Source organism: Mastomys coucha, unplaced genomic scaffold, assembly GCF_008632895.1.
Source record: "Mastomys coucha isolate ucsf_1 unplaced genomic scaffold, UCSF_Mcou_1 pScaffold21, whole genome shotgun sequence".
NCBI lineage: Eukaryota > Metazoa > Chordata > Mammalia > Rodentia > Muridae > Mastomys > Mastomys coucha.
The window spans coordinates 121,748,489-121,761,531 of NW_022196904.1; the positions used below are offsets into that span (position 1 = coordinate 121,748,489).

At 46.4% G+C, this 13,043-nt stretch overlaps 1 protein-coding gene across 2 annotated transcripts in view; it reads left to right on the forward strand.

Annotated features, from left to right (window-relative positions):
- The window catches only part of Lhpp (phospholysine phosphohistidine inorganic pyrophosphate phosphatase), a 100,290-nt gene that overhangs the window by 21,197 nt on the left and 66,050 nt on the right, over nucleotides 1-13,043 (forward strand). For both annotated transcript variants that reach the window (XM_031388598.1, XM_031388597.1), the window contains exons 3-5: nucleotides 2,670-2,823; nucleotides 8,688-8,751; nucleotides 9,570-9,662. In XM_031388598.1, coding sequence (XP_031244458.1) covers nucleotides 2,670-2,823; nucleotides 8,688-8,751; nucleotides 9,570-9,662 — 311 coding nt within the window. The remainder of the gene's footprint in view (nucleotides 1-2,669; nucleotides 2,824-8,687; nucleotides 8,752-9,569; nucleotides 9,663-13,043) is intronic.

A 13,043-nucleotide genomic window follows, 5' to 3' on the forward strand; every position in this document is an offset into this window, starting at 1 on the left:
CTCCCTCCCTTCCTTCCTTCCTTCTTCCCTCCTTGCTTCCTCCCTCAATATCATCGTTTTCATTTTGACAAATTTCTGGGCAGAGGCTGGGTGCTCATCTGAGGAGGAGCGCACTCTCTGGAAGGCTGGAGGGTGGAACCATTGCCCTGGCACCGATTAAGGGAATCACGCTCAGCCTTTAAAAATCTTCTTGCTAACATCCTTTGTCTGTAGTTAGGAACCCGGCCAGGGTTGTTAGGCATGGAAGAGGGGTAGAGAAGCTGGGCAGGAGTGGCGAATGCAGCATTGGCTCAGAGGTGGTGCTAACCGAGGAATCCAGCCGCCATAACAGGAGCTGAGGGGGTGGGAGGGGCATGTGCCCTTCCTCTAATGCTGTGCCTGTGTTTTCAGGAACTATGCCTGGTTTCAGGCTTTGACTTTCTGTGGGTTTTATTACTGAGGTTTCCTCCCTAGTACTATGAAAAATCTTTACGTGTATAACAGACCTAAAAACATTTAATTGGGGGGGCAGGTATGGAGATAACTCAGTCAGTAAAGTGCCTGCTACAAGGCACTAGGAGTTGAGTTTGATCCCCAACAGCCATGTGAAAAGCTGGGCATAGCCATGTATCCCTATAATCCAAGGGTCAAGGACATAAGGATCCCAGGGGCTTGCTGGTCATCAGTCTGGCCCAATTAGCACGCTCTAAGATTCAGTAAGATATGTCTCAACAAACAAGGTGTAGAGCCATTGAGGAAGACACCCAATATTGTCCTAACCTCCACATGCAAGCATGCATGTGCACATGTGTGTGCGCATACACACACACACACACACACACACACACACTATTAAAATATTTGTTCCTGCCTCCTGGACATAGAGAAAGATATTCTATAGTGTTTTCTTAGCTCTGTCCATCCATGCCTCCATCTGTCTGTTAGTTTTACTTTTGAATCATTCCCCAGTGCATGCTGGGACAGTCCTCAGCATTTCGTAGAGCTCGGTATGTGGTCAGTTTGTTTCTTTTCTGCTGATGTAAGATTTTACATGCAATGAGAAGCTCAACCTCTCTTACACTTTTACTTATTTATTATTTATTTTTCTAAGACAAGGTTTCTCTGTGTATCTTTGATTGGCCTGGGACTTAATCTGTAACCCAGGCTTGCCTCCAAGTCACAGAGGTCCTCTTGCCTCTGCCTCTCCAGTGCTGGGATTAAAGGTGTGGGCCTGGGCTTGGCTCCCTACTGCACTTTTGCTGGCCTTAATTTTCATGCCCCTAGAATCCCACATCCCTAGAGATCTCCAATATTATCATCCTGAAGCTTCCTGCACACCCTTCAGTCAGTCCCTAGCCCTACCCCCTTAGTGATAATGTAAATAAATGTACCTATTTAGGATTTCATACCAATAGAGTTATACAAATGTATAATTGATCCAGGGACCCCAAAGACCACCTTAGGTCTCAGTGATTCCCTGGAAGGGCTCTCAGCTTTAATCCCAGTTGCCCTTGAGATTAAAGCTGGGTACAGTGAAAGACCACAGCTCAGCTCAACAAGGGGAGGAGCTGCAAGGGGCAAAGGGCAGAAGAAGGCAGGTGTGAAATCCCAGTTGTCCCTACCCTGGATGTGCTCAGTTATCTCAGCAGTGGAGTGTGACACTGCAGGTTGGCAACAGGGAAGCTGATGGGAGCTTTGGAGCCTACACTTTTTTGACAAGGGTTGGTCATCTACGTACACGGTCCCCATGTGACTAACCTTAGGGACTCCATCTCCATCCACACGCTTCACTCAAGATCAAACTGGCCAGCATGACCCTGTTGGTCAGGAGTGCAAACCCTTCCTATCAAACAGGATTTTGTAGGGTACCTGGGGTCCTCCCTAGAGCTGTTGGAGGGCCTGTCTTAAAGGCAGGCCTTTCTCTGGCTTGTCCAGGATTCGAGCAAGCCAGGCCTGCTGAAGTAACCCTCTCCTTCACAGAAAGTAGTCTTCTGTGTGAAGCTCCCCTCGCCAGCCTAGAGGTTACACACACCACTGGGTTCTTGCTCTTAGCCATGTAGGGAACATACCACAGAATATTTATGCCTCGATATTGCCCAGCTTCAGGTCTGTCTTAGCATTTCTGCTGCTGTAAAGAGACACTACGACCATGACAACTCTTTTTTATTTCTTTTTTTCTGAGACAGGGTTTCTCTGTGTAACCCTGACTGTCTTGGAACTTACTCTGTAGACCAGGCTGGCCTTGAACTTTCTGAGATTTGCCTGCCTATGCCTCTGAGTGCTGAGATTAAAGGTGTGTGCCACCACTTATAAAGGAAAACATTTCATTGGGACTGGCTTACAGTTTAGAGGTTTAGTACATTGTCATGGTGACGCGGAGGCAGGCATGGTGCAGGATTACACAGCTGAGGGAGCTTCCTCTAGATCCACAGGCAGCTGGAAGAGAAAGTGACACTGGGCCTGGCTTGAGCATTTATAGCCCACCCCTAGAGACACCCCTTTCTCCAAGAAGGCCACACTTGCTCCAGCAAGGCCACACCTCCTAACAGTGCCACTCCCTATGAGCCTGTGGGGGCCATTTTCATTCAAACCATCACAAGGCTGTTCTGAAATACATTTTCTGCCAGGCAGACCTATTAGGAGTATGCCACATTCTGGGCTTGAAGGCTGTCTGTCTCTTGTCTTTCCAGGAGTCCGCTCAGAATTTGATGGCATTGATATGTCCAACCCAAACTGTGTGGTGATTGCAGATGCTGGGGAAGCCTTTTCCTATCAGAACATGAACAGAGCCTTCCAAGTGCTAATGGAGCTGGAAAACCCTGTGCTTATATCCCTGGGAAAAGGGTGAGTCGGCAGCAGAAAGAGTGTGCCGGGCAGCTCTGCCCTGTGTGTCATGGTTCTCTGTGGTGGGACCAAGTAGAGATAGCTTCAGACAGGGTTTGGGAGTGAGCACAGGTGCTCTCCTCCCTCAGGTGGTTTGGGAGTGAGCACAGAGGCTCTCCTCCTTCCCTCACCTTTTCTCTTCATTCTTCCTTTTTTCCCCTTTATCTTTCCAGGGCTGCCTGACCAAGTTTCTGTATGAATCTTGGGCCAGGAGAGGGGTCAGGGCTTCAACCCTAAGGAGACCTCAAAGGCCAGGTGTCCACTGTCTAAAGTTTGTGGTGAAGGAGGCAAAGGTCCCTTAGCATAGGACATAGCACAGAATGATCAGGAATGGTTCCTAGGGATACTTGCTGTAGTAATAGGTGGACTTGGGCTCTGGGAAGATGCTCTGGGCTGGGTATGGATACAGGGTGCCGTTTGCTGGGTGCTGGGTGCCTTCTCTGTAGAGTTGGGATTTGTTCCCCATGCTTTGGCTTTTAGTGTACACCTGAACACCATGCTAGTCAGTTTCATCACTCCAGTGATACCTGAAGTAAACAACGGAAAGGGAGGCTTACCATCTCAGATGCTTCATGGCGCCTTGCTTTGGGCTTGTGGTGACAGTGGACATCATGGTAGGAGATGAGGCTAGTTCATCTCCACGGAGCCTGGGAAGCAGAGAGAGAAAGAGGAGGAGTCCCAGTATCCCCTCAAAGGCCCTCCCTTAGGGACCTAAGTTCTTTTTACTGGACCCCCACCTCCTTAAAGATTTACCACCTCTCAACATTGCCATCAGCTGTGGGCCAAGCTCTTGGGCAGAGGACAGTCAGTCAGGATATAGACTCTGGCATCTTTTTTTTTTTTTTTAAAGGAAGCATTGCTTACTTAACATCTTTCTCTCCTCCTCCCTTCTTTCTCCCTTACTTTGTTTTGTTTTTCAGTATGTTCTTTATTCATTTTTAATTAAGAGAAATTTTGTTTGTTTTTATTTTTTTTTTTCAAGTCAGGGTTTCTCTGTGTAGCTCTGGTTGTTCTGGAACTCACTCTGTAGACCAGGCTGGCCTCGAACTCAGAAATCCGCCTGTCTCTGCCTCCCAAGTGCTGGGATTAAAGGTGTGTGCCACCACTGCCCGTCAGAATATCATACTTTGAAGTTGCACAATGCTTTGGAGTTCCTGCTCCGCTTGTAGGCAGGAGGGTATCTTCCTGGAAATATTTCCATCCGGTGCTTTGGTGACTGGGCCCTCATGCCTGTTGAGCTAGGCACACTTGGACTGCTTAACTCACTGATCTGGGCCCTGCCCATGGATATTTGAGTTGACAGACCTGCACTAGAAAATGTGCATAATGAAAAAGTAATATTATAGGTCATTTATGTCAGCTCATTGATGTTGAATGCAGTCTCATCATTGCTAGGGGCTATTCCAGATTACAGGTAGTGCCTGAATAAATGCATTGGTGAAAAGGATGATGAAAATAGCAATTGCTTGCTCTTGGCTAGGTGAGAACTTCGGCACACTCAGCCGCAGGTGACGGTTGATTTGATAGGAGTGGGGCCTCCCGCCCTCTAGATTCTGACTTGGGTGAAAGGTGGGGTGTTTCAATCCTAGAGAAAGGGTTCTACAGCTTCCAGAGGGTGGCAGCCTCTCCAGGCAGCCCAAAGGCTCAGGAAGAGCTCCTGTCACTACAGTCAAGGCTGGAGTGGCCTCCCCGAGGGTGCGAGGAGGCAGAGTGTCCCTTTCGAAATGGAGTGATTTACATTTGGCATCTGTGCGGATGGAGAGAGGGAATTGGCTTTGTAATTTCTCCTGTCATGCCGCCATCAGAAAATTAAGCTGTTTACTCTGCAGACTATGGAGGTTAATGGCTCTTCTGGGAGAGGTCAAGTGGTCATTTTGCAGGGAGGCTGCACCGAGGAATCGGAAACGGCAGGAGAACGAAGCATAAAATCAGATCTGACTGCTCCTCTGGCCCGCTTCTCCCAGTAGCCACAGTGGCCCTCAGTGGCTGGAGGGCCCAGGACCCTCCCAGCCCCGCAGCGGGCCACACTGTGCCAGAAAGAAAAGAAGATTGTACATCCTGTTGCTAGTGAAGGGACAGAAATTAAGATGCCTGTTTGCTGTTTCTCTTGAAGGGAACAGTGTTTACAGCCAGCAGTTGGCTTCAGGTAGATTTTTGATTTCCTAAATGAGTAAGAAGTAGAGGAAAATTGTGGGCTCTATAAAAAGCAGCCCAGATTCAGTTTAAAAAACAAAAGTAAGAAAGGAAATTGGGATGGGTGAGCGGGGATGTAGCTTGTTGTTGGTAGAGCGCTTGTGTAGCACGCATGAGACTCTCCGTCTCAGTTCTGTTCTCAGCACCACATAACTGGAGGGGGTGGTGCACACCTGTAGTTCCAGGACTCTTGGAGGTGGAGGCAGGAGGATCTCTGTGAGCTGGAGGCCAGTCTGGTCTACATAAAGAATGCCAGGCTAGCCAGGCTACATAGTTGAGAGCCTGTTTCAAAAACAAGCCTTTGCTTGTTGAGAGAGAAGAGGAAGTGGGGGCAAGGTTTCCATTTTGATTTCTGAGAATCCATTTCCTCTGGCTCAGAAGGCCTGGCTTTGGTTGAGTCTAAATAACCTGAAGTCCTTTTTCCTTTAGAATAAATTTCTAGATTGCGGGCCAGCAGAGCTATGGTTTGAGGACTCCTTAGGGGTGAGATTTCTAAATGAGAGGGGCCTGTTTCCATCCACCCAGTCTCCTGTATCCTCCAGCTGGTCCTGGGGCAGTCTGGAAGGGCCCCAGAATCGTCAGCTGCAAAATAGCTGCACCTGTTCCAGTTTAGTTGTAGAAGTTTCTGTTTGCTTCCTGGCAAGCACCTCAGGTCTGTCCCTGCTCCGTCCTCTGTCCAACCCACCTCTGCTCACCCTTTCCTTCTCCTGGGAGCTTCCTCTGAACAAGGGTTGTAGCCTCTGGGCCCTTGACCAAGGAAGGTGGTCCAACTGTGAGTTTGGAGGTGGCCCAATGTGAAGCCCATCATGTGCTCTGGTGATCCCCAAGTACTCCCTTGGTCTTCATACTCCTTCCCCTCGCTCAGATTGACCCACTTCGCCTCATGACACAGCTTGTCTCTCTATCACTTATTCATGCAGCTCACCGTCTTTGCTCTCACAGTTTCTCCATGAGTCTAATTGCATCTCTTCTGTGCTGTGTGGCCAGGGGTGCATGCCAGGTTGTTCATGTCCCTGAGCCCCGCATAGAGTCCTGGACTGAGGCTAAGCCACCTGCCACCCAGACAGCACAGCTCCAGCACCAATAACTCCCTCTGCTGGCCAAATTCTGTTTATCATTCTCCAGTTCTTTGAAGCTCTGGACCTGGCTAAGGAAATAGTCATTAATAGTTTAGTATAAAAATAGAAAAAAATAAAGCTGTATGTGTGCATGCATACTGCATGATTCATGCATGTGTGTGTGCGTGCATGCGTGCCTGCCTGCTGCCTGCCTGTGTGTCGGTAAGTGTAAGCATGCTCATGCCAGGGTAAGCATGTTGAGGTCACAGATATATGTGTGTGTGTGTGTGTGTGTGTGTGTCTGCTTGCCTACCTGCCTGTTTGTTTATAAGTGTAGGTGTATTCATGCCAAGGTGTGCATGTAGAGGTCACAGGACAAGCTCAGGCGTTGCTCTTCACCTTCCACCATATTTGAGACAAGATCCCTTTGTTGTTTTCCAGGCTGGTTTCCGGGGCTTTTCCTATCTCCACTTGCCATCTATCACAGGAATGCTGGGATTGCAGACACATGATGCCGCACCTGGCTTCATGTGGGTTCTGGGGAACTGAAGGTCCTCATGCTTGCTCGGCAAGTGTTCTACTCTATGAGCCTTTTAAGAAAATTTCTTTAGGGCTTTGGAGATGTCTTTGTGGTTAAAGCCGTTGGCATGCAAGCAGGAGGGCTGGAGTTTGGATTCCCCAGAACCCACATAAATGCCTGCTAGGTGTAGCAGACTGCCTGTACTTCCAGGCTGGTAGAGATGGGATATTCTGAGAGAAAGCTGGCTTGCAAAACCAGTGGTATCAGAAAGCCCTGAATTTGACTGATACACTATTTCCCCCAAAATTATGGTGCAAGAGTGGCCCAGGAAGCCTGATACTTAGCCTCAGGCCTCTGCATGCATGTACACATGCACCATACATACATGTCACTGCTCTAGAGGCCATGGGACCTATGAGGATGGAGAATGAGTCAGACTAAAGCCACATGCAATTGCCTACGTTATTCAGAGCATCAGACAATTTATACTCTGAGGGTTAAGAGAAATCACCTGAGTAATGTTTTCCTGAGTTCAAAAGCTGTATGCAATCATGAGAACAAGCTGCATGTAGCAAAAATACATTTTTCCATAGAGGCATATAAAGGATAATTTAAACATTTAATTGAGCAACAACAGCAAGCAATAATGAGCATCTGAAGTAAGCTCACTCCTGCCCACCATACCTGGGAGGAGCACAGAACACTTTCCAAGAATAATTCCATGTTTTGAAGAAACTAAAGTCATAGACTCTTGTCTTGTTTTCTTGGAGTTTTCTCAAAAGCACTTGGAATTCTCACGTGACTCCATTCTTGGACCATGTTCCAGCATATATATATATGAGAAGAAGACAAAGAAAAGAAATTCTTGAGATGGGATCTGCTATGTATCCCAGGCTGATGTAGAATTCACAATCCTCCTACCTTGGCCTCCTGAGTGCTGGGTTACAGAGTGCCCCCACCAGGCCAGGGGCTTGTAGTATTTTACCACTGAGCTCCTTTGTCAAGGCTTAGGTCTTAGGTCCAGTAAACAGCTATTTACAGTAGTGTTCTCCAGTCTTTTGATGAGTCGTGTTTGTGATCCAGGCATTGTGTAAGGAGTGATGTTATTTATGTAGTGTGTTATTTTTGCCATAGATATGGGTGGTTTGTTTGCTTTGACCATTTTACAGGTGAGAAAGCTGAGGTCTAAAGGCTTGCATAGACCAAAGTCACTTTTAGAAAGCAGAGAAAGAATTTTAGTGTTGAAGCAAGCCTACACATCCCTCTTTTCTCTGGTCTTCGGCATGTATACTTAGTTAACGTTCCCCTGGACATAGAAAGAAGGGAAAACTGATGTGGGTGGTCAGATCCCTTAATAATTCTGAACTTAGATCACTGTGCCATTCCTGGGTTATAGTGACTCTCATCTCTGGAGGATGATGGATAAGCCACCTTCTTGCCTCCTCACATGGCTTTGCTCAGAGAGCCCCAGGTATTGGTAACTTTATAGCTAGGATTCTAAGTACCTCGAGGCCTTGGTCTGATGTAGATGGGCTATGGGCCTAAGCACTGGGCTAAACTGAGGAGCGCTCCGAGGAGCTGAACCTGCGTAGTCTCTGGGATGTGGGAAGACATTCTTGTCTCATGGAAGCAGCTGGTGCCCATGAAACCTGGCACCTTGCCTGACCCCGGCTGATGGGAGATGTGGCAGGCTGCTGTGGAACTAATGGAGTTCTCTCCTCAGGCAGCAGTTAGGGGTTAATTATTAGCAATTAGGGAGTCAGCACATGCTCTGTGGGGCCTGCCTTCCCTTCCCAGAACACGGGTCACTTGTCTTCCTCTGTGTTAGTCACAGGATCCATCTGTCCCCTTGGGTCCCTGGTTAATCATTGTGGTAGGGTCCCTACAAGGCCAGCAGCAGGGGGCTGGTGGCTGGCCGAATAGCCCACGATGCCCTACTGCTGCTGGCCCTCTTCTTTGGCCATGTGGCCTCTGTCGGTCACTCTCAGTATGGCATCGGTGCTGGCCCGCACCTGTGGCTCTCTCTGTACCTCGTCCCTTCTGCTCTCTTGCAGACGCTATTACAAGGAGACCTCTGGCCTGATGCTGGATGTTGGAGGTTACATGAAGGCGCTTGAGGTACCTGTCCTGGTTCTGTCCCATGCCCTCTTTGGGCTTTCTGGAGAAGAAGGTGTACTTTATAGACAAGTAGCCTTTCATGTTTCTGAGTGGGACCTGTAGTGTGGGGCTTTCAGCCACACACTCCTATCTCCTCTGTGGAACTAAGGGACTTCTCTCCTTAGGCAGCAGTTAGGGGTCCATTACCTTGGTCTTCACACAGTCATTATGTGTGTGTCATTCCCTGACCCCCAGCCAACTCTCTGGATGCTCTTTCCCAGCATGCTCTTCACCGCTCTGACTCATGGCTTTGGTGTCTGTGCAGATCACCTGTTTCCTTCCCAGCCCTGTAACGCCTCAGGCTGTGTGTCCACCCTGGTCCTTTCCTGAGAGGACTTTCCAGCCTTCTGTGGCCTGTCAGTTACTTACCCCTGCCCAGACTCTGCTAGACCATGTCCTAGCCCCACAGTAGTAGCAGCCCCTGTCCCCCCATGGTCTACTTGGAGGGGGGCAACAGGGAGAGGCAAGAGATGGGATTGTAGCTGAACAGGCAAATGAGAGCCTTGGTCTCCTGTCCCTTGGGAGACTTGTGGCTTTGCTAGGTAAGGTATGCCACTTGCTGTGGGCAGCCTTGGGGTGGGCGACAGAGCTGGAGGAAGGTGTTGCAAGCATTCTGGGCAGCCTGTTGTGGAGTTGTGACACACTTGCCTGTGAGAGGGTTAGAGGCCCATAGATAGCATCTTGCTTTGTGAGGCCCTGACCATCATGAGGCAGGTTTCCATGAGTGTCTACTCTCATGTTCCTGATCTGAAACTCATACAGTGTTCTCTCTATGCCAGTATGCCTGTGGTATCAAGGCTGAAGTGGTGGGGAAACCCTCCCCTGAGTTCTTCAAGTCTGCTCTACAAGCCATAGGAGTAGAAGCCCACCAGGTAGGCACAGTAGAATTTCCTTTCTTCTTTACATGTTTAAAATGACATTTACTTATTTATGTACTTATTTTGGGTATGAGATTGTGTGAGTTCATTCTCTCCTTTCACCGTGTGGGTTCCAGGAACCAAACTCAGGTTGACAGGATCAGCCGCAAGTGCCATTACCCACTGAACCATCTTGCTGGCTCAGAACTTTACTTACCGTGAGGAATGAGACAGTTACATGCCATGTACCCCAACAACTGGATCACACATATTCCTCTCTTAATTTTTTTTTCTTTTACGATACTAATGCTTTCCTTTCTTGCTTTCTGTGTGCATGTACATGCACATGTGTGTAAGTCATAGGTTCACATGTGCCACAGTGTGCATGTGGAGGGCGGAAGACAACCTTGGATATTAGTCCTTGCTTTGCTCTCTATTTGAGAGCTTATTTGCTGCTGCATATGCCAGACTGGCTAAGCAGTGAGCTTCCAGGGATTCTCCTGTCTCTACCTCCCATCTCAACATAGAAACACTGGGATTACGGATGTGTGGTGCTATGCCCACCTTCCCATGGGTCTGGGGATCAGAACTCAGATCCTCATGCTTGTACAGCAAGCTCCTTTCCAAGTAAGCCCTCTAATTTCCCTAGCCCCAGAACTAATTTTTTACTATCTTGTTTTTTGTGGGGTATTAGTTTGTTTTTTGTTTGTGTAGATAGCCAGGGGTGTACAGAGAAACCCCAACTTGGACTCACTCTATTTATCAGGCTGGCCTCTGCTTCCCAGGTGCTGGGATTAAAGGCTGTTCCACCATGACCTGGCTTTACTGTCATATTTTAAAATAAATCTCAGACCTATTATATCCTTTCATATTATAATATTTCTTTTTGGTCTGGGCTGGTGCCCTGAGCAGACCTTGGGCACAAATTCCCCATCCAATCCCACAACACCCAGAGGAAGCTCCACTCCTAGGCACTCTGCCAGCCCGGTGGCACCACGGTTCCTTCCAGTCTGTCTGGGCCAGTGCCCTGAGTAGACCTTGGGCACAAACTCTACAGCAAGTCCCATAATACCCAGAGGAAGCTCTACCCTGAGGCTCTCTAACGGGCCCAGGATCACAGGATCCAATAATTATAGGATCACAGAGACAGCTTGACTCTGAGGAGTTCTGACACAACTAGGATCATAGGAAGGACAGACTCTAGTCAGATTTACCCAGGGCAGGTAGCATTAGAGATAACCAGATGGTAGGAGGCAAAGGCAAGAATGTAAGCAACAGAAACCAAGGTTACTTGGCATCATCAGAACCCAATTCTCCCACCATAGCAAGTCCTGGGCACACCATCACACCAGAAAAGCTAGATTCAGATCTAAAAATCACTTCTCACAATGATGATAAAGGACTTTAAGAAGGACATAAATAACTCCCTCAAAGAAATACAGGAGAGCACAGGTAAACAGCTAGAAGCCCTTAAAGAGGAAACACAGAAATCCCTTAAAGAACTACAGGAAAGCACAACCAAACAGGCAAAGGAAATGAACAAAAACATCCAGGATCTAAAAATGGAACTAGAAACAACAAAGAAATCACAAAGGAAAACAACCTTGGAGTTAGAAAACCTAGGAAAGAGATCAGGAGTCATAGATGCAAGCATCACCAACAGAATACAAGAGATAGAAGAGAGAATCTCAGGGGTAGAAGACAACATAGAAAATATTGACACAGGGCTGGTGAGATGGCTCAGCGGGTAAGAGCACCAATTGCTCTTCTGAAGGTCCTGAGTTCAGATCCCAGCAACCACTTGGTGGCTCACAACCATCCGTAATGAGATCTGACGCCCTCTTCAGGTGCATCTGAAGACAGCTACAGTGTACTTGTAATAAGTAAATAATAAATAAATCTTTAAAAAAAAAAGAAAAGATTGACACAACAGTCAAAGAAAATGCAAAAAGCAAAAAGCTCCTGACCCAGAACATCCAGGAAATCCAGGACACAATGAAAAGATCAAACCTAAGGATAATAGGTATAGAAGAGAGTGAAGACTCCCAACTTAAAAGGCCAGTAAATATCTTCAACAAAATTATAGAAGAAAACTTCCCTAACCTAAAGAAAGAGATGCCCATGAACATATAAGAAGCCTACAGAATTTCAAATAGACTGGACCAGAAAAGAAATTCCTCGTGTCACATAATAATCAAAATACCAAATGCACTAAACAAAGAGAATTTTAAAAGCTGTAAGGGAAAAAGGTCAAATAACATATAAAGGCAGGCCTATCAGAATTATACCAGATTTCTCACCAGAGACTATGAAAGCTGGAAAGATCCTGGGCAAATGTCATACAGAACCTAAGAGAACACAAATGCCAACCCAGGCTACTATATCCAGCAAAACTCTCAATTACTATAGATGGATAAAACAAGATATTCCATCACAAACCCAAATTTACACAATATCTTTCCACAAATCCAGCCCTACAAAGGATAATAGATGGAAAACACTAACATAAGGAACAAAACTACACCCTAGAAGCAAGAAAGTAATCTTTCAGCAAACCATATAAATGTAATTCCACCTCTAACAACAAAAATAACAGGAAGTAACAATTACTTTTTCTTATTATCTCTTAATATGAAAATTAATATTACCAACATATCCCAGTCGATTGAAATTCAAAAATATCAGGAATTAGAAATTTGTTGGCTGTCATCCAGTGGTCTCTAATTTGTTAATTGGAGAAATAGGTCCAATATTGTACAATCCATATACACTTTCTGCTTATTTGTACGTGACAGTGTCTTGTTGTGTACCACATAATTGTCTTGAAATCTTGCTTCTCCTATCTCAGCCTCTTTATTAGTAGGATTGTTTATTTGATGTTTTTACACTATAGTATGGTTTCCAGAACAGCTTACATATTTCAAAATTACTTATACAGCCAAAAGAAACATAGACAATTAATTTGAGAGGTGGCTTGTAAGAGAACAACAAAGAGTGAGACTGAATGCTTTGCTTGATATTTATAACTATTGTATCAATTTTGAAGAAGAGGACTTTATAAGTTGCTCTTTCTCTGAGATGAATGCTTTTCAAAATCATCACAGCCAATGAAACAGATTCTTACCCTCACCTAATGACTGTGCCACCCTCCAAGAAGAACCATTGTTCATTGAAACAGTTGGTGAATGACTTCATGGATAGGCCATCTTAATACACACACCATTTCTTAAATGAATGTAACCTGTTCTCTGTGGGCTGAGAATGAAGACTCAAGTCAAATAGCTTTGACCAAAGTATGAAATCTTTATCTAAAAATTGTGCCTACAACTCATTCTTTGGTGCAGCAGAACTGTCAACTCTTAGCTTAGCTACTATGGAGGTAAAATCCTTTGGTGA